Here is a 22,235-nt window from a genome sequence, read left to right as displayed (position 1 = left end):
TGTTTGGGGGTCATTGTCCTGTTGAAAAATAAATGATCGTCCAACTAACCTGACTTCTGCACAACACAACTGCTGGTCCCAACCCCATTGATAAAGCAAGAAATTCCACTAAACAACCCTGATGAGGCACACCTGTGAAGTGAAAACCATTTCAGGTGACTACCTGTTGAAGCTCATCGAGAGAATGCCAAGAGGGTGCAAAGCAGTAATCAGAGCAAAGGGTGGCTATTTTGAGGAAACTAGAATAGAAAACATGTTTTCAGTTATTTCACCTTTTTTTGTTAAGTACATAACTCCACATGTGTTCATTCATAGTTTTGATGCCTTCAGTGAGAATCTACCAATGTAAATGGTCATGAAAATAAAGAAAACACATTGAATGAGGAGGTGTCTCCAAACTTTTGGCCTGTACTAATATATATATATATATATATATATATATATATATATATATATATATATATGGAACCTCGGTTTATGAGTAACTTGGTTTACGAGTGTTTTGCAAGACGAGCAAAAATTTTTAATAAATTTTGACTTGATAAACGAACGATGTCTTGCAATACGAGTAGTATGGATACACTTTGTCTGCTGAGCGTCATGTGATCACAACTGAGCTGATGGTGGTTCTCTGTCTCCTTATCTCGCTCGCTCGCTCATCGCGTCTTTTTCTCTCTCTCTCCTTATCTTGCTCGCCCAGCGCCACTCTCTGTTTACTACAGCATTGTGACTGTGTGTGTGCGCTGTGAAGTGCAAGTCCTCATCTTGCTCCCCAAAACACGAAGCTGAGTCTCAGTACTTTAACACCAGCTGAATAAACACCAGTTTCTTCAGTTTTAAACAGCAACACCGCTGTTATTTATTGCAGCGGGATCTTTATAATGTTCCTTGATCTTTTTGGATGCGCTTATACGGCTAACTGCTACAGCGCTGGGAGACTGCGATTGCTTTGGGACACTCTTCAGCGTGTCGTCCCGTTGGGTGGAATTACACATGAGTTTAGAAACTCACATCAGCCATGATTCTTTTTAAAGGTAAATTGTAGGTTAATTTGTATTATGTATTTTACTTTATATTTTGTATTAATCCTTTTTATATGAATAGTTTTGGGTTGTGGAACGAATCATCTGAATTTCCATTATTTCTTATGGGGAAATTCGCTTTGATATACTGAGTGTTTTGGATTGCAGCACGCTTTCGAACAATTATGCTCGCAAACCGAGGTTCCACTGTATATATATATATATATATATATATATATATTCATAGCATTCGTAGTCTGAGTCCCAATCTGATTGTATGGGTGGTTACCTACCAGGTAACACATGTGGTAGGTCTGCCTGTCTGCAAACATCCACCACAGGCTCTCTCAGTTGCGAGAAGCAGAGTTTACTGTCAAATAACGCTCTTATTTGGGCTCATCAAGCATACACACTCCACTGCACCCCTCGTGGGGATCGAATCTCGGACGTCATAGTACTACGAATGCTATAAATGTAATTACTCCGATCTCCAGGCTGTCAAATAAATGAACCATACGCCGTGGCACAGTGTAAGAGGATTTGTCTCTGACGATGACGTCCGATCCCAGGGGTGCAGTGGAGTGTGTAAGCCTGATGAGCACGAAAAAAAGGGCGAAACACGTGTCGCCTACGCTTTGCATTATTTGACAGTAAACTATGTAATATATACCTGTGAAGTGCAAACCATTTCAGGTGACTACCTGTTGAAGCTCATCTAGAGAATGGCAAGAGTGTGCAAAGCAGTAATAAGAGCACAGGGTGGCTATTTTGAAGAAACTAGAATATAAAACAAGTTTTCAGTTATTTTAACTTTTTTTTTGTTAAGTACATAACTCCACATGTATTCCTTTAAGGAACATTAAAATACAGTCAAACTCGGTTTTAACGATTTCTTGGTTATAATGAAAATTTTTTTTTTTTGAAAGATATACCAGCTATTCGCATGTAAATTTGCCCTGTTATAACGAGTGAAATCTCGGTTATTACGAACAACATTTGGCCACATCCTGGACTTTTTTGGGCCACTAGTGGAATAAATTTCAATATGCAATGAATTTCTTACCTATTGCCTGGAACAATGTGAGGATTGCTACCATACAGAATTGCTTCAGGAAATCAACATCTGATATTTTTGAAGAAGAGGATGAATTGCCATTATCTACATGGATTTGCTTAAACAATATTGAAATTCCATCCATCCATCATCCAACCTGCTATATCCTAACTACAAGGTCACGGGGGGGTCTGCTGGAGCCAATCCCAGCCAACACAGGGTGCAGGGCAGCAAACAAACCCCGGGCAGGGTGCCAGCCCACTGCAGGGCGCACACACACACACACGCAGACACACATCAGGGACAATGTAGAATCGCCAATGCACCTAACCTGCATGTCTCCATGCAGACATGGGGAGAACATGCAAACTCCACACAGGGAGGACCGGGGATGCAAACGCAGGTCTCCTAACTGTGAGGCAGCGGCACTACCCACTGCCTGCCCTAATATTGAAATTAATAATGTAAATTATTACAACTATCAACACGTGGATGATGGATTGTTTACTAGCAGAATTCCTACTGAAAACAAAATCATAAACACGTTGCTTCAAAAAGAAGATAACAAGGAGGAAGACCCCGCTGGCATATAGAATTTACCAGAACGCAGTTTACCAACATTGTTTGATTCTGAAAACGCCTGCAATAGATTGATGGCATTTTAACAAGGGACTGATGCGAAAAAGCAAGCGTTTTAAGAAGTAAACTGCGTGACTGTAGATTACAAAGTTTAAAACAAAAAAGTATTTTGGACTTTCTTAGAAAATCGTATAATGGACTTTCATTATGGGCTAAATGTATATTTTTTTCATCCATCCATCCATTATCCAACCTGCTGTATCTAAACTACAGGGTCACGGGGGGTCTGCTGGAGCCAATCCCAGCCAACACAGGGTGCAAGGCAGGAAACAAACTCCGGGCAGGGCGCCAGCCCACCGCAGATATTTTTTTTCAGTAAATCACTATTACTTTAATACAATGTTTTTCAACTAGTGTGCTGTGGCACAGTGGTGCGCCGTGAGAGCTATTCGGGTGTACCATGGAAATAATAGTGTAGCACACTTGGGTCTGAATATGAGAGGGACAAACTCCACAATGGTCGAGGAGGACAGAACTATCTGGTGAAGCTGGCATACAAGCAGCTCTGTGATCGCTATGTTGCAGACACTGTATTTCAAACACTTAAAACGCATCTCCAGGTTGCTAGAGTCCATCTGACTGGGTTTGTGCTCGCCAGCGAGGCTCTCAGGACCAGTGGATAGTGGGCATACGAGTTGTCTCTGAGGCAGAGAAGGGCTGGGATATGCAATCAAAGTAATAACTAAGTGTGATTGCTGATCTTTGAGCTCCTTTTTTTCCAGTTTCTCTGCCCTTCTGACAATTGAGCACGTGTATGAGATATATGGTGTTTGTGGTTAGTAAGATAGTGGTGTGCCTTGGGATATTTTTGGTTAGAAAAAGTGTGCCATCAAAGAAAAATGGTTGGGAAACGCTGCATTAATAGAATGAGTTAGTTTTAGTCAAATTCGCATTTCCCAGTTATAGTGAATTCCGCTTATAACGAGTAAATAGTGTCGGTCCTGTCAAACTCACTATAACTGAGTTTGACTGTATGAGCATACTTTTATTTTTGTTATTTTAAAGGATGTATTGTTCTTGGGCGGCACGGTGGCGCAGTGGTAGCGCTGCTGCCTCGCAGTTAGGAGACCCGGTTCGCTTCCCGGGTCCTCCCTGCGTGGAGTTTGCATGTTCTCCCCGTGTCTGCGTGGGTTTCCTCCGGGCGCTCCGGTTTCCTCCCACAATCCAAAGACTTGCATGTTAGGTGGATTGGCGATTCTAAATTGGCCTTGGTGTGTGCTTGGTGTGTGGGTGTGTGTCCTGCGGTGGGTTGGCACCCTGCCCAGGATTGGTTCCTGCCTTGTGCCCTGTGTTGGCTGAGATTGGCTCCCTGTATTCGGATTCAGCGGGTTAGAAAATGGATGGATGGATGTATTGTTCTTTCTTGTCATTTCACTGCATGACTGCTGGCACATTAGCAGCTTATTGTAAATTGTCTTGCATTGTGCTTTGAGTCAGGGAGGTGTACTACATACAGCACAGCATTTTGTAAATAGTCAAATTGTGCATTTCTGAATTTACCATTCGAGTTTGGTTTCCATTTCTTTACTTACTTGTGCCGGTCGGTGTGTTCTGTATTTGTGACTGTGGCTTGATGGCCACTCGTGTTTCAGGATCTTTGAATTGTTTTTTTATTTTCCTTCCGTCACTCCGGGGATTGGTAGCTGATGCTACACAAACCGACTTATTTACAGTACAAATTCTTTACGATTTACTAATTCATTTAATGATTTTTTTTTTTAAAAAACAGGTACCTTTGATGGAACAGTGGACACCTGCCAAGGCGACTCTGGTGGGCCGCTCGTGTGCACAGATGACAGTGGGGTGGCCTATGTGTGGGGGATCGTCAGCTGGGGTGAAAAATGCGGAGTTGCCAATTACCCCGGGGTGTACACCAAAGTCGCCTACTACTACGAGTGGATCAGTTACCACGTGGGCAGAAGTAGCATTAGCAGATATAACATATGAAGGAAAGAAAACCAGAAGCTGTATTCCTGCGGGCTTGACAAATAACAGAGCAAAGGCAACAGGCAAGTTCACAGAAGAGGAGAAGCCAGTAATGAAAAGGCATCAGTCAATTAAAATGAGTTCTGAAATCACCATTTTGTGCGAGGTGTCCTTGTTTGAGTTTCCTTCACTGTGAAGACCTCTTGTGCTGGCCCGGGTAGAGCAGGCAGTAACAGCCAAGTAAAGAACCCACCGTAATAAAAGGACAAGTGTTTGTGAGGTTGCTGTGTCTCTGTTATATGCCATTTGGTATGGGATTCATAATTACACTGCTAATGTACAGTACAGGCCAAAAGTTTGGACCCACTTCCTCATTCAATGTGTTTTCTTGATTTTCATGACCATTTCCAGCACTCCCATCACTCTCCTTCTTGGTCAAATAGCCCTTACACAGCCTGGAGGTGTGTTTAGGGGTCATTGTCCTGACTTCTGCACAACACAACTGCTGGTCCAAACCCCATTGATAAAGCAAGAAATTCCACTAAATAACCCTGATAAGGCACACCTGTGAAGTGCAAACCATTTCAGGTGACTACCTGTTGAAGCTCATCGAGAGAATGCCAAGAGTGTGCAAAGCAGTAATCAGAGCAAAGGGTGGCTATTTTGAAGAAACTAGAATAGAAAACATGTTTTCAGTTATTTCACCTTTTTTTGTTAAGTACATAACTCCACATGTGTTCATTCATAGTTTTGATGCCTTCAGTCATGAAAATAAAGAAAACACATTGAATGAGGAGGTGTGTCCAAACCTTTGGCCTGTACTGTATGTGAGGCGCCATCTGTTGGAATGACAAATACAATGCATTTTATTACTCTGTGCATTACAAAATAAATTCCAATAAATGGTGCACAGCAAACAATAACACTGAATACATCCAACAGAGAGCAACTGCTGGATGGACAGAAATTACCTTATTCATCCATCTTAATAAAAGGACAAGTGTCTGTACGTGTGCCTGCCTGGCTGCCATGTCTGTGTTTTATGCCATTTGGTATGGGATTCACAAAAGCACTGCTAATGTTTGTGATGTGCCATCTGTTGAAATGAAAACTTCAATGCATTTTTTTACTGCAAATGCTTGTGAGGTGTCACTTGTTGTCATGGCAAATGCACTGCATTTTATTACCACAAATGTTTGAGATGTGCCATTTGTTAAAATGAAAAATTCTAAGAATTTTATTACTACATGAGTTACAAAATACATTCCAACTGATGGTGCACTGAAAACAATAGTGCTGAACACGTCTAATGGAGAGCAACTGCTGGATGGACAGAAATTGGCTTATTCACCCATCCATCCATTATCCAACCCTGCTATATCCTAAATACAGATCACAGGGGTCTGCTGGAGCCAATCCCAGTGTACACAGGGCACAAGGCAGGAAACAAACCCCGGGCAGGGCACACACACACACACACTAGGGACAATTTACAATCACCAATGCACCTAACCTGCATGTCTTATTCATCCACTTTAATAAAAGGACAAGTGTCTGTACGTGTGCCTGCCTGGTTGCCATGTCTGTGTTTTATGCCATTTGGTATGGGATTCACAAAAGCACTGCTGTTTGTGATGTGCCATCTGTTGGAAATGTAAAACTTCAATGCATTTTTTACTACAAATGCTTGTGAGGTGTCACTTGCTGTCATGGCAAATGCACGGCATTTTATTACCATAAATGTTTGAGATGTGCCATCTGTTGGAATGACAAATTGAAAGCATTTTACATTATTACATGAATTACAAAATACATTCCAACAGATGGTACACTGCAAACAATAGTGCTGAACACGTCTAACGGAGAGCAACTGCTTAATGGACAGAAATTGGCTTACTCGTCCATTTTAATAAAAGGACAAGCGTCTTTGTGTATCTGTCCAGTTGTTATGTCTCTGTTATATGGTATTTGGTATGGGATTCGTAAAAACAGTGCCAATTGTTGGAATGAAAAATGCAAAACATTTTATTACTACCTGCATTGCAAAACACATTCTAACAGATGGTGCCCTGTAAACATTTATGCTGAATATGCGGAGGTCTACCTTGATTACTTAGATTTTAAACCGTCTTAGACTGGTAGCACAGTTAGTCCACCTTAATAAAAAGACAAGTGTGTTTGTCTGTCCATTTGCAATGTCTCTGTTATTACAGCAAAATCGTTATTTCATCACAAACATTTGTAGTAATAAAATGCACTGCATTTGTCATTTGAACAGATTGCACAACACAACCAAACACATTTTTTTACAAACACCATACCAAATTGCATATAATGGAGACATATTTTTTACTGCATTAATCCCTGAGGGGAAATTGTCATTTCACTTGACCTCTGGGAGTCAGAATGCAGGGTCAGCCATTGTACAGTGACCCTGGAGAAATGTTCAGGTGACGGGCCTTTCTCAAGGGCCCAATGGAGTAGGATCCCTTCAGGCAGTAACAGGCCTTGAACTCACCACCTTCTAGAAGCCAGCACAGATCTTTAGCCTCAGAGCCACCACGTGCACTGCATTTATCATTCCAACGGATGGCACATTACACATATTTGTACTAATGCATTTTATTTGGCTTGTGCAGATAGGTAAGCCATTTGAGTTCCCATCCTACACAAATTGTACGGCACCCCAAGTCATCACGCGCTATGGCATGTAAAGATCCATAGCTGATCTCCAAATGCACGGCAATGGTGGACAACGTAATCAGTTGGTCTTCTCTGATGAAGGTATTTGCCACGTTGATGTGGCTGGTGTGCGTGATGATGATGGTCTACCAGATCGAGCTTTGGCGGTTACACTTTTTCTTCCCACTTTAAACCTTTTCTACCCATTGGTAACCATTTAGTGGAGCCGTGCCATTTTCACTTCCCTACTGTGCCAACATCCTACAGAGAATTTCAACAGGTTTCACTCCCTCTGCTCAAAGAAATTTCAATTTGGGATTTATTTTTAAGAATGTCCAGCAGTGGAGCATCCATGTTTATCTGACCCTGGTTTCAATGACACTAATGGTGGAGCGCCGAGATATGCGTGCTCAGACTACTCCGAAGCCATCACTGACGTATGATATTGATTCAGCTTCTATCCAATATGGTTACCACGTAATTTTTAAATTGACTTTACTCTCATATTTGCTTAAGGTCATGTCACATTAGATGACTTTTTCAGAGATTTATTTAAGCCTTCATTTACTTAATCCTAGCAAACAGAAGGTCAGTCATGTCACATGGCACATCCAGTGACTCAGTCCAACCAGACTGTGACTCGCCAGGTTTGATTTTTGTCTTCAGTCATACAGTTGTGCTTGAAAGTTTGTGAACCCTTTAGAATTTTCTATATTCCTGCATAAATACGACCTAAAACATCATCAGATTTCCACTCAAGTCCTAAAAGTAGATAAAGAGAAACCAGTTAAACAAATGAGACAAAAATATTATACTTGGTCATTAATTTATTAAGGAAAATGATCGAATATTAAATATTTGTGACTGGCAAAAGTATGTGAACCTTTGCTTTCAGTATCTGCTGTGACCCCCCAATAACAACTAAACGTTTCCGGTAACTTTTGATCATTCCTGCACACCAGCTTGGGGGAATTTTATCCCATTCCTCCGTACAAAACAGCTTCAACTCTGGGATGTTGGTGGGTTTCCTCACATGAACTGCTCTCTTCAGGTCCTTCCACAACATTTCGATTGGATTAAGGTCAGGACTTTGACTTGGCCATTCCAGAACATTCACTTTATTCTTCTGTAACCATTCTTTGGTAGAACGACTTGTGTGCTTAGGGTCGTTGTCTTGCTGCATGACCCACCTTCTCTTGAGATTCAGTTCATGGACAGATGTCCTGACATTTTCCTTTAGAATTCTCTGATATAATTCAGAATTCATTGTTCCATCAATGAAGGCAAGCCGTCCTGGCCCAGATGCAGCACAACAGGCCCAAACCATGATACTACCACCACCATGTTTCACAGATGGGATAAGGTTCTTATGCTGGAATGCAGTGTTTTCCTTTCTCCAAACATAACGCTTTTCATTTAAACCAAAAAGTTCTATTTTGATCTCATCCGTCCACAGAACATTCTTCCAATAGCCTTCTGGTTTGTCCGCGTGATCTTTAGCAAACTGCAGACGAGCAGCAATGTTTTTTTTTGGAGAGCAGTGGCTTTCTCCTTATAACCCTGCCATGCACACCATTGTTGTTCAGTGCTCTCCTGATGGTGGACTCATGAACATGAACATTAGCCAATGTGAGAGAGGCCTTCAGTTGGGGTCCTTTGTGACCTCGCCGACTATTACACGTGTGCCTTGCTCTTGGAGTGATCTTTGTTGGTCGACCACTCCTGGGGAGGGTAACAATGGTCTTGAATTTCCTCCATTTGTACACAATCTGTCTGACTGTGGATTGGTGGAGTCCAAACTCTTTAGAGATGGTTTTCTAACCTTTTCCAGCCTGATGAGCATCAACAACTCTCTTTGTGAGGTCCTCAGAAATCTCCTTTGTTTGTGCCATGATACACTTCTTCAAACATGTGTTGTGAAGAGCAGACTTTGATAGATTCCTGTTCTTTAAATAACACAGGGTGCCCACTCACAGCTGATTGGCATCCCATTGACTCGAATTTCACCTTCAAACTAACTGATCATCCTAGAGGTTCATATACTTTTGTCACTCACAAATATGTAATATTCGATCATTTTCCTTAATAAATAAATGACCAAGTATAATATTTTTGTCTCATTTGTTTAACTGGTTTCTCTTCATCTACTTTTAGGACTTGAGTGAAAATCTGATGATGCTTTAGGTCATATTTATGCAGAAATACAGAAAATTCTAAAGGGTTCACAAACTTTCAAGCACAACTGTAACATGGACTCGGTGTGCATGAGGGCCGACAACTAATGAATTCTCATCTGGAAGTACAATGGAATGAAAAAGGAATTAGGAATGCAGGAGTTTTGGACCTCACAAACAGAAGCGACGGTTTTGTGCCTGATGTCTTGTGGGTGTGTGGAGTTTGCATGTTCTCCACGTGTTTGCGTGGGTTTTCTCCGGTGCTCTGGTTTCCTCCCACAGTCCAGGTTAGGTGCATTGGCGATTCTAAATTGTCCCTAGTGTGTGCTTGGTGTGTGTGTGCCCTGTTGTGGGCTGGCACCCTGGCTGGGGTTTGTTTCCTGTCTTGTGCCCTGTGTTGGCTGGGATTGGCTCCAGCAGACCCCCGTGACCCTGTAGTTAGGATATAGCGGGTTGGATAATAGATGGATGGATGGATGTCTTGTGGGTAGACATTGTGGCTAAACTTACTGTACCTGTTAACCAGTCATACAGAATTGGCTCCATCAGGCAGCACACTATTAGCAGTCATGAAAGCAGGTGAGCACGATTGTGCTGGTAGGCTAGCATGGAGTCACTAAATTTGACTTACCCAGAGATCTTCAGTCACATAAACTTGTAGCACTGCCAAATAAGTAGAAGTAATGTGTTTTTCTGCTGTCTGTCAGGTTGGGGTGTGTGAGCCCACTCCTTGGACAATTCATCTGTGGGGTTGCTTCTCATTCACAATTGTGCCTAAAAACACAGCCATGAATAAAGAATGGGACTAAAACATCCTCCGAGAGCAACTTCTTCCAACCATCCAAGAACAGTTTGGTGACCAACATGATGGAGCACCGGGCCATAAGGCAAAAGTGAGAACTGAGTGGCTCAGGGGAACAAAACATCGACATTTGGGGTCCATGGCCAGGAAACTCCCCAGACCTTTAATCCCATTGAGAAGGCGAGTGGACACACAAAAACCTACCAATTCTGATGAAGCAAGAATGGGTGGGGGCCATCAGTCAGGATTGGGCCCAGAAGTTGATTGACAGCCTGGCCAGGGCGAATTGCAGAGGTCTTGAAAAAGAAGGCAGGGACAACACTGCAAATATGGACTCTTTGCATAAACTTAATTGTCAAGAAAAGCCTTTGAAACTTATGAAATGCTTGTAATTCTACTTCAGTATACCATAGAAATATCTGACACAAAGATCTGAAACACTGAAGAAGCAAACTTTGGGAAAACCAACACTTGAGTCATGCACAAAAGTTTTGGCCACGACTGTATCCATATGCTGGGCTCCAGCCTGTTCACCTGAAAGGCTGAACCCGTAAGAAAGACCCCCGTCACTTACACAAAACCTGCATGTCAACTGCAAGAATAACCTTAGTCCCTTTTCTAAAGAGCTGACTGGTGGGGATCCTCTGTTTTTGAGGCAGTGTGTGCGCCACATAAGGACACAGATGGAAACCTGGGCAAAAGAAATGTCTGTAAAGCCAGCAAAAGCAAAGGTTAGACATGAAAATACTAACATCCATCCATCTATCATCCAACCCGCTATATCCTAATTACAGGGTCACAGGGGTCTGCTGGAGCCAATCCCAGCCAACACAGGGTGCAAGGCAGGAAACAAACTCCGGGCAGGGCACCAGCCCACTGCAGGGCACACTCACACACTAAGGACAATTTAGGATCGCCAGTGCACCTAACCTGCATGTCTTTGGACTGTGGGAGGAAACCCACACAGACACGGGGAGAACAGGGAGGACCCGGGAAGTGAAACTGGGTCTCCTAACTATGAGGCAGCAGAGCTAACCACTGCGCCACCGTGCTGCCCGAAAATACTAACAATAAGATAAAAATGTCATAAAAAGACAAACCCTTAAGGAAACAAATGCTTCAGCATTTGAAAGCAGTCTACATTACTGATAGCAGCTTGGAAAGAAAAAGCCATCTTGTGGTTGTTTGAAAGTGAGCATTGGTTGCCCGTATTCAGCACTCTACTGTACATTTCATTAAGTTAAATAAAGGCATTATTTTTATTTAGTTTAGTTCTTACAGGCAAATATTGACGACTATATTCAAAATCGCAGTCTTAGCACTTTATCAATATAAAGTGATTTAAGTAGACTTTTAAAAATTAAGACATTATTTTCCTTTCCTTGCCACACCTGTCACATAGCTGGCATTTCCTGGTGATTCTGTATTGGCTTGATTTGCACGACTTCGGCGAAGCCTTCTCCAAACCAACATGTAACATGGGCACCATCCAGGGTGAAGTAGAAAAGCTGATCTTGACAACGAGTTCGTCGATATACCGAGCGGGGGTCCGCTGACAGAACCGCCTTAATGGCATCTTTGGCTTCATCCATGGACCTCAGGTAGTGGAAAGCAGGCCTCCCTGGATGTGTGGCACCTTCGAAAGCAAGAGAAAGAAAAGTCACAGAAAGTTAAACCATTACAGTAAATACATGCATGCATAACACACACAATATACATCCATCCATCCATTATCTAACCTGCTATATCCTAACTACAGGGTCACACGGGTCTGCTGGAGCCAATCCCAGCCAACACAGGGCACAAGGCAGGAAACAAAGTCCGGGCAGGGCGCCAGCCCACTGCAGGGCACACACACAACCACACACTAGGGACAATTTAGAATCGCCAATGCACCTAATCTGATTCTCTCTGGACTGTGGGGGAAAAGCCACGCAGACAAGGGGAGAACATGCAAACTCCACGCTGGGAGGACCCGGGAAGCGAACCCAGGTCACCTAATTCCAAAAAATGTTTCCAGCAGTGGGAAAACCGTTGGGACAACAGCATTCATTAACATGGAGAGAACCTTGAAGGGGACTAAAGTTTCAGTAAGTAAAAATCATTAAAACAATTTTTATTTTCAATTCTGGCTATTTTTGAGTACCCCCTTATACACACACACACACCATACAAAGGTCATATAAATGTGTCTTCAACCTGAGCCTGGAACAGGGGAGAGTCTCGAGGCTTTGGAAAACATCATGCATCACCTCAGTCCTAAAGGTATCACGTCTTGGCGAGCTGAACGACTTTCGGCCTGTCGCTCTGACATCACATGTGATGAAGACCATGGAGCGGCTGCTACTTCACCTCCTGAGGCCACAGGTCCGCCACGCCCTCGACCCTCTGCAGTTCACATGCCAGGAGAAGGTGGGAACAGAGGATGCCATCATCTATATGTTACACCGATCCCTCTCCCACTTGGACAGAGGCATTGGTGCTGTAAGAATTATGTTTCTGGACTTCACTAGCACCTTCAACACCATCCAACCTCTGCTCCTTAGGGACAAGCTGACTGAGATGGGAGTAGACTCACACCTGGTGCCATGGATTGTGAACTATCTTATAGACAGACCTCAGTATGTGCGTCTCGGGAACTGCAGGGCTGACATTGTGGTCAGCAGCACAGGAGCACCGCAAGGGATTGGACTTTCTCCGGTCCTGTTCAGCCAACATACATTGGACTTCTAATACGACTCGGAGTCCTGCCACGTGCAAAAGTTCACTGACGACAGTGCTATCATGGGCTGCATCAGGAGTGGGCAGGAGGAGGAGTATAGGAACCTAATCAAGGACTTTGTTAAATGGTGCGACTCAAACCACCTACAACTGAACATCAGCAAAACCAAGGAGCTGGTGGTGGATTTTAGGAGGCCCAGGCCCCTCATGGACCCCGTGATTATCAGAGGTGACTGTGCAGAGGGTACAGACCTATAAATACCTGGGAGTGCAGCTGGATGATAAATTGGACTGGACTGCCAATACTGATGCTCTGTGCACGAGAAGACAGAGACGACTATACTTCCTTAGAAGACTGGCATCCTTCAACATCTGCAATAAGATGCTCATGATGTTCAATCAGGTGGTTGTGGTGAGCACCCTCTTCTATGCGGTGGTGTGCTGGGGAGGCAGCGTAAAGAAGAGGGATGCCTCACGCTTGGACAAACTGGTGAGGATGGCAGGCTCTATTGTAGGCACAGAGTTGGACAGTTTGACATCCGTGGCAGAGCGATGGGCACTGAGCAGACTCCTGTCAATCATGGAGAATCCACTGCATCCACTGAACAGGATCATCTCAGGACAGAGGAGCAGCTTCAGCGACAGACTGCTGTCACCGTCCTGCTTCACTGACAGACTGAGGAGACCCCACACTATGCGACTCGGGGGTAAACGTTAACATTATACAAAGTTATTGTCTGTTATACCTGCATTGTTATCACTCTTTAATTTAATATTGTTTTTATCAGTATGCTGCTGCTGGAGTATGTGAATTTTCCCTTGGGATTAATAAAGTATCTATTTCTCACTTGAAAGCCCTTATTTCTCATATTCCTCCATAGTGTAACAAACACTTAAAAAGTACCTGTTTGGTCTGCGGGCTGAAAATCACTCAGGGCATTCTCTGCGTGAGGTGTGAACCGGACTTCCAAGGAGCTCACAGGGGACTCTCTTACCCATGATGCAACAGTAGTATTGGCAGACTCTTCACTAGCTGCATGCTCTACCAATGATTTTCTTGATTGCTCACCCAGAGCAGCCCCGACAGAGCAGTCTGTCTCAACAACAACTTTGGCGTCTTCATTCTTTGAGGACGCCGCACTCTCATTTAAGTAGTCTTTAATTTTTAGCAGAGCTGAAAGTAGATGATTTTCTTTGGAGATCTGTGCAGCAGGTTGGGTATGTAAATGACTGACAGCTTCACAAGTTATTGATGAAACAGGGCATTGCTGATCTTCATACTCTGAATGTGAGGAATGTGACTCCCCACTGCAGTAAACAGAGGCACCCAGAAAAACGTCAGGAGTTTCTGTAGTTGTTAGTTCCCCCTTTACTGAATTGTTTTCAGTTTCAGACTCACTAAACTCCCCTTCAGAGGTAGGAAAAAGTGGTAAATCTTGGCAAATGACATTCTTGGTTAGCTGATCCATTGATTTTGTCCGTAGTTGTGGAGAATCATATTCAGGAATGTAAGGTTTAATATCCAGAACTGGCGTACCTTGGATCATGTCAATTCCAGATAAATAAATGGTGTCACCTTTAAGACAAAGAAATAAACAAATATAATACAATTTATTTTTGTATAAACCAGAAATCACACAAGGAGTGCCGCAATGGGCTTTAATAGGCCCTGTCTTTTGACAGAACCAAAGCCTTGACTCTCTAAGACAGGGGTCCTCATCTCCAGTCCTGGAGGGCCTCAGTGGCTGCAGTTTTCATTCTAACCCTTTTCTTAATTAGTGACCAGTTTTTGCTTCTAATTAACTTCTTTTGAATTCATTTTACTTGCCTTGCTCTTGAAGACTCAGACCCAGTAATTGTCTCTTTTTCCTTAATTAGCAGTCAAACAATAATGAGAAGCAAAATAAGCTAAAACATGACCAGCACATTGTGTCCATCATACAATATATGGAAATAAAGAAGGGTGAAGGTCTTGGGAATGTTGATCTGCTCAGGTCCAGAAAACATTCACAGTGCTCTTAGAAAAGGGAAAGTCAACAATTTCAGAAATGTCTGCTATTATACAATGAGAGCAGCAACAAGCCATGTAATTAAAGAACGGGTTTAATTAACGACGAGACTTGGCGCCTGATTGAGCAACTGGTTGGAGTGAAATTAGTTGGAGTTTGAGGCCCTGACTTAGTTGGTCTTCTGTTGACTCACTCACTTCACATTTCATTTCTGTTTGGGTGCCATTTAACACTAGAATTACCAGAGCCGACGAAAAAACTTGTAGATCCGTCCCACCTTAAATCGCTTTGCACCTCTCTGTCAGCGTCTTTTTTCCTTTAAATGTGTTGATAAGCAGCAAACAGCAAGTAGCCTGCTATCATATCCCCCCACCGCCTCACAGTTTTCTCAGCTCAAGTCTGTTTACCTGCATGTCAGTTGCTTAAGAGTTGTACAGAGTGAGAAGTCACGCAAAATGACACCTTTTATAAATACTATATTGTTATTTGGAACACTTGTATTTCATGTGTGTTCCGTGTCTACAACGATCTATGTAAATACATTGTTAAAAAAGAAACATTTTTCATGTTTTAGTAATAATTGACAAAATGTAGACATGAAGTTTATAATGTGTGAAGCCTGAAGTCCAAATATCAAAGAAACACTTTCACAAAAGGTACAAATATAACAGAACAAGTGTGCTTTTATTCAAAAATATAACTGCAGAAAAACACGCATTAGGGTGCGACATTGACATGCATTTACCACAACTGCTAACGGTATCAACTGTTAGCAGGCAATCAAAACTTCACGGGTTCGATCCCGGACGAGTCTGTTTTGAGAAGTCAACTGCTTTTATTCTTACTATCTATATAATAAAAGCCCAGCACGGTGTCCGTGTCCGGGACCGTGTTCCTTTTGGCTGTATAGCCGCCCTGTAGAAAGGCCCCAGTCCGTCCCCTCTCAGAATTCCTGCTGACCCCCCTCCATTCTTTCCCCTTTGCTTTTATTTTTCCTGTTCCCGAAAATCTTTTCAAAACAAAAGTAAAGAAATAGACAGAGCGTCACATTAACGTCTTCTGCCCTCTGCCTATTAAATAATCAATAAAATGAAATAAAAAAATCACGAAAGAAACAGAAACCACAACCTACCCTTACAGCGTCCACCGCGCCTCTGGCGTTACAGCCAAACACGTGGTGTGACGCTAATTAACGCCCGTACTACAACAGATTATATCGTTCATATACTATTAACTATTTACAGGATCAACTCTTTTGGGGAAGTTCATAACAAAAAAAAATGTAATTATAAATAACACGTGCACTTGAGTATTTCGAGCCCCGCGTCTGAGTCGGATGGTTCCCCTGGTCACCAATTCGTGTGTTTCACTATGCCCACTATGCCTTTCCGTCTTCTGCTACCCATGTGCACTTGTACAGAGGAGACCTTACAGAACGCAACTAAACCTGCTGCTGTGAGAGAGGACACATTACAGCGTGATCACAAAGCAAAGAGGCAAAGGCGTGACAGTCGCTCGCAAGAAACAGACACTCAGCATTCACACAGATTAGCTCAACGACGCGTCTCGCCGCTGCGAAGGCAACTGAAACCCCTATAGAGAGAGAAGACAGATTACGCCGTGATCGCGAAAGAAAGAGGCAAAAGCGTGCCAATGAGACACCCGACGAGAGGTCCTTACGATTGAGTCCTTCAACTGTGGTCATCCAACGCGCAGTGTAGCGAGCGCCAAGTTGCTAGTTTTAGAATAAAAACATACATTTGATTTCAGTCTATAACAGCCGGTGTAAATGTATGATACTTGTAAAGGTTAGTTTTGTTTTTTTTTTTTTTGTTCAGTTTCATTCTTTCAGTCGTGTTCACGATCCTACCCTAAAATCTGACACTGCCGTTTTCACATAAAGACGCGCTATAGCTCTGCACTCTTTAGGAAGTAAGTAAATAAATCCAAATAAATAACATTCGATCTGGCTTTTATGTAAGTAATATATAAATGTTGATGTACAAGTATAACAAAACAAGTGCACTTTTTTTTCCCAAGACTAACAAAAGAAAAAAGAAACTCACAAGTACATTGCAGAGCTTCCTGTGTTTGAGCGACACGGGCATGCTCAAAAAATACATGTGTAATGCCACGAAAAGTACACGCAGACACTTCAGTTCACAAGCATTGGTACGAGAATGCAGTCAGACTTCTTTTTAGGGCAGCTTGATTCTTTCAGTCGCGTTCACGATCCAACCTTATGCCCCCATCTGACAATGCTGTTTTCACATAAAGACGCGCATTCTTGTACGTGTCTGCGTGCACTTTTCATGGCATTACACGTGTAGTTTTTGAGCATGCCCGTTACATTACTAGTGCTTCTAATGGCTATTACTGCTCGAAAAGACCGACTTATTTGTTTTTCACATATAATGGCAAAGCCCCATTTGTAGCACTCCCTTAGCTTATCCTTAATTACCGTAAAATCTTGCATATAAATGTGCACTCGTGTATAATGCGCATGCTGATTTAACCCAAGATTTTCAGGTAAAAAAGGAAATTCACATGTAATGCACACTGCTAACGTGTCAAGATTTTAGGATGGATGTCGACTTTCGTTGACAGGAGGGGTGAGGGTGAAAAGTCGCCGTTACAATAAAGGTAGACTCTCTCTGCTTGGAGGAATGTTAGACTCATTGACTGGTGACGTCTAATCCCTGTGTATGCGTGAGGAGTGAAGAGCAAACAATGGCAGAAATAACATTGACATCTGGTGAGAGAGAAAAGAGAATCTGCAAAGCTCAATGGGTAATATTTTGCGTAGATTTTATTATTTTGAATGGAATTCTGACTTTGGTGCAAGAGATCTGGAGATCGAAAATGAAAATGAAAGTGAGGTACCGGCATCAGCTTATGCGCCTCCTTCAACATTCGCCTGAGAGGACCGCCACTTACAAAGACAACAGGTACAAACCAGATTACATTGCACCGTGAGCTCCGCCCATCTGCTGAGACCGCCCCCAATGTAGCCAGATACGGCGAACACGCAGTGAGAGTGGCCACAGAACCAGCAACAGACGTTTTATGTTGATTTATATGGGAAAACATTGCTTTGCGGACTTTTTAGAAAATAGCCATGCTTTGCTTTAAAATGATGTCTTGTGTATAATGCGCAATCCCATTTTTAGCAAACTAAAATGAGTAAAAATGATGTGCATTTTACAATAGTCATGTTTAAATGCTAATTGGTTATTAGAGAAAAACTTTATAATTGCATTAGCACTGCTGAGACTATCATACTGTTCATTTGGGTTGCAAGGTACAGGCATTCCTAAAGTCCAGTTGTGTGATTAAAAATAGGATTTTCAATCACATAAAGGAGGGTCTAACTCCATTAAGACAGTGTCTAGGACAGGATTTAAACCAAGAACTCCAAGTCAGCGAGACAGGAGCACTAAGCATTGCCCCACTGGTTGTAGGAATAAATGGGCTTTTTTTTTTAAATATAAAATAAATGCCTATATTACACCAGATTTCCCTTGGAAATTTTTTTCTCCGGCCGTCTGGAGTTTTTTTTTTTTGTTTTTTCTGTCCCCCCTGGCCATTGGACCTTACTCTCATTCTATGTTAATTAATGTTGACTTATTTTATTTTCTTACTGTGTCTCTTATTTTTCTATTCTTCATTATGTAAAGCACTTTGAGCTACATTTTTTTGTATGAAAATGTGCTATATAAATAAATGTTGTTGTTGGAGACAAAAAAAAAATCTATTTATCTAAATTTGCATTTTACCTTTAATTTGTTCCAGCTTTGCTAAGGTGAGTCCAATTGCATTAGGTCGATGTGGGCTCCTTGTAGAAAAAATTCCAGTCTTCATTCCATTTAATCTGGGAGGCTTCACTTTTGCTTTGTAGTTCATATGGCCATTTTTATGGAACACAAAGATAATCCTGAGGAAAATAAATTTCCTTTAATGCTAAAAAAATCACTGGCAATTCACTTAAGTTTCCAGAACAGGTTACCAAACACATAAGGCTGAGATCTACAAATCTCAATATTATTTAGAAAAGGTTAGACAAGACTAGCTTTGTGGAGATGCACGAATTGTTTTGGTCAAATCCGGAAGTTCGTCTTTTTCATTCTATGAAATATGATCAGGAGAAAAAGGCAACCAGGGGTTGATGGATTTGGAAACAGAATGGTGAAAGATGCTACCAAAAGAAAAAGTTGAGGTACCAAACCAAATGTAAAGTGCTTGTTAAGTCTTTTACAAAGATATCGAGACTAGGTTAACCAGAAGGCTGCGCTGCCATCGTTATGTCTGCACAAATCACGAGGCAGGATTCACATGATCCAAATGCTTGATCAAAGCACAACCAAGATGGCCCTGAAAAACAAAATGCGCTTCTCACACTGGTATGAAGTAAAAGATAAAACAAGAGTGGTGGCTCTGAGGCTAAGGAGCTGCGCTGGCATCCCGAAGGTTGCCGGTTTGAATCCCCGTCACTGCCAAAAAGAGATGCTACAGTGCTGGCCGCATGAGCAAGGCTCTTAACCTTCAGTTGCTCCAGGGGCGCTGTACAATGGCTGACCCTGCGCTCTGACCACAAGGGGTATGCGAAGAGATGCATTTCACTGCCTGTTGTCCTGTATAACTATGTATGTGACAGATAAATAAAGAATTATTATATTATTATTAACAAAGTATAAAAGCATGACACACCAAATAATCTGGATCCCTCTTTAAAAAGAAAAAGGTTACAATCCCTGGCATACTCACCACACATGAGAATATTGATGTAAGCCAATTAAAGAATGTTCTGGATTATTGAACACAGATCTGTTTATTTGCAGCTTCGCTCGGGACAAGCTGCAAATTGTTGGTTGCCTTGGAGTTCCATTCTTTGATGAAAAACAGGAATCTATGTAACCAATTGGCACCGTAGGAATATTTCCTGTTTAAAATACAAAAAGGAAAGCGAGTAAAACCTACATACAAAATGTAACGATTACAGTTCTCACAGTTTAACAATGCCTTTATTTAATAAAAAAAAAAAAAAACAAGATTTTTGTGTATCTGAATTTCCTTAACCTACGATAGCCATCAATAATGCAAGGGGTGAGTCAATCGTATAGATCAGGCACTGACATTCTACTCTCTCATGCGCAAACAAAAGAAAAAATTAAAGAAAAGTGCACAAAGGAAAAAAACTTCTGCTGTCCTGAGTGCAACTTTGGACCGTGTGTTGGTGACGGTTTTAAAAAGGTGTCACACAAAGGATGAGTCCTAAATCTGCATCAGTACGGTGTGACGGTGAGGATCCGGCTCCATGCTCTCTTTTCCTGTTTCGGGTGCCTCTTGAACCCAACACCGTCAATAATGTAACCGAATGAGCTGACAGATGGGGACAAATCACGCTAAGCAACAGAATGGTGCAAAGTGCAGAAGTGCTTTTATTAAACAACTAGCAGAATACCCGCGCTTCGCATCGGAGAAGTAGTGTTTTAAAGAAGGTACGAAAAAGAAAAGGAAAATTTTCAAAAATAACGTAACATGATTGTTAATGTAATTGTTTTGTCATTGATATGAGTGTTGTTCTCATATCTATCTATCTATCTATATATCTATCTATCCATGTATATATATCTCTATCTATCTATATATATATTTCTCTATCTATCTATATATATATCTCTATCTATCTATATATATATACCTCTATCTATCTATATATATATATTTCTCTATCTATCTATATATATATATATACCCGCGCTTGGCAGCGGAGAAGTAGTGTGTTAAAGAAGGAAAGAGAAAGAAAAGGAAACATTTTAAAAATAATGTAACATGATTGTCAAAGTAATTGTTTTGTCACTGTTGTGAGTGTTGAGTGTTGCTGTCATTCATATATATATATATATATATATATATATATATATATATATATTACACACACACACATAAACATACATATATATATATATATATATATATATATATATATATACATATATACACACACACATATATAAGCATATATATACATATACATACATATCTACATATATACACACACAGCTATTTCAGATCAGTGCAATACGCTGTTTGTTAAAACGGTTGACTCCGCTCTTACGTGCAATAACAAATGAAATCATTCAGTTGTCTTTGCTCATATGTCATTTTAGAGCTGGACGCCTGGCATCTTTTTGGCCACAAGTTCGTTTCTGTTTGCTGTGAGGTTCTGTGTTGTGGAGATTCTCAGGATGGATTGCAGGTGCTCATCAGTGAGGCGACTCCTGTGTGCTGTTTTGTTAGTCTTTATCACTGAGAAGAGCTTCTCACACAGATATGTGCTACCAAACATGCACAAGGTTCGAGCCGCATGTAGACGGACTTTTTTTGTTCTTCAAAGTCACCAAAGCGCCGTGCAAACTCAGTGCGCCATAACTCTAGCTTCGCAATAACTTGCAGCATCAAAGGTAGACTTGATTAACGTGGTAAGTGTTGCAAGGCAGCTGAAGCGCTGCATTATGGGATCTGTAGTTTATTGTGTTACCAGCGCTTCATATACCCGGCTTTAATAACAATAATACAGTATATAAAATGATCTCGGGGCGGATATAATTACGCCGGGCGGATGTGGCCCGCCCTTGAGTTTGACACATATGGACTAAATAGAACTTGAAAAGATATATTTTTTCAAATGTGATCGCAATTCAGATAGAGTTGACGCACTACAGCCTGCATGCCTCAATGAGTCATCCTCCCTCGCTCTTACTTTTTACCGTTCATCTAATGAATACACTGAGTATGGCTTTACCAAAACAATCATTGATGGCGAATAAAGTATCCATTATTCGAGTATGTAGATCGGGTTATATATATATACATATATATATACCCGCGTATCGCAGCGAGAAGTAGTGTGTTAAAAAGGTAGAAAAGAAAAGGGAACATTTTAAAAATAACGTAACATGACTGTCAATATACAGTATTTGTTTTGTGAGTGTTACTGAGTGTTGCTGTCATCAAGGATTTGATTATCATTATTTCTTTCAATCAGGTTCGTATTTGTAGGATGTGTTGTGTTCAAGTTACATTCCGTGTTTGTCAATCGCTGTAAAGATGACAGGTTTCATTCATCGATTCGCTTCTTACTGCATCAATAAACAGCTCGTCTTCTTCTTTATCTGAGACCTGACACACTGCATGCACGGGTTT

General features: G+C 41.6%; 2 protein-coding genes across 8 annotated transcripts in view; one reads left to right on the top strand and one right to left on the bottom strand.

The window, feature by feature from the left end:
• Window positions 1–4,794, top strand: part of cfi (complement factor I) — a 70,804-nt gene extending 66,010 nt beyond the window's left edge. Inside the window, exon 14 of the mRNA XM_039758187.1 lies at window positions 4,445–4,794. Within this exon, the coding sequence (XP_039614121.1) occupies window positions 4,445–4,662 (218 nt within the window). The 3' untranslated portion in view covers window positions 4,663–4,794. The remainder of the gene's footprint in view (window positions 1–4,444) is intronic.
• trmo (tRNA methyltransferase O) overlaps window positions 1–22,235 on the bottom strand; it is a 66,890-nt gene that overhangs the window by 26,667 nt on the left and 17,988 nt on the right. For 2 of the 7 annotated variants that reach the window (XM_039758188.1, XM_039758193.1), the window contains exons 3-6: window positions 19,794–19,968; window positions 18,806–18,963; window positions 13,925–14,596; window positions 11,535–11,935 (exon numbers count right to left, since the gene is read on the bottom strand). In XM_039758188.1, the coding sequence (XP_039614122.1) occupies window positions 11,694–11,935; window positions 13,925–14,596; window positions 18,806–18,963; window positions 19,794–19,968 (1,247 nt within the window). In that variant the 3' untranslated portion in view covers window positions 11,535–11,693. Of the gene's footprint in view, window positions 1–9,964; window positions 10,272–10,580; window positions 10,596–11,534; window positions 11,936–12,498; window positions 12,688–13,924; window positions 14,597–18,805; window positions 18,964–19,793; window positions 19,969–22,235 lie in introns of those variants that run through there. The other 5 variants (XM_039758189.1, XM_039758192.1, XM_039758194.1 and 2 more) reach the window with 5 other exon arrangements.

The sequence above is a fragment of the Polypterus senegalus genome, chromosome 7 (assembly GCF_016835505.1).
Source record: "Polypterus senegalus isolate Bchr_013 chromosome 7, ASM1683550v1, whole genome shotgun sequence".
In the NCBI taxonomy this organism is placed as follows: Eukaryota; Metazoa; Chordata; class Cladistia; order Polypteriformes; family Polypteridae; genus Polypterus; species Polypterus senegalus.
Note: the sequence above shows the minus strand (reverse complement) of the source record. Positions and strands in the feature narration are given on the sequence as shown.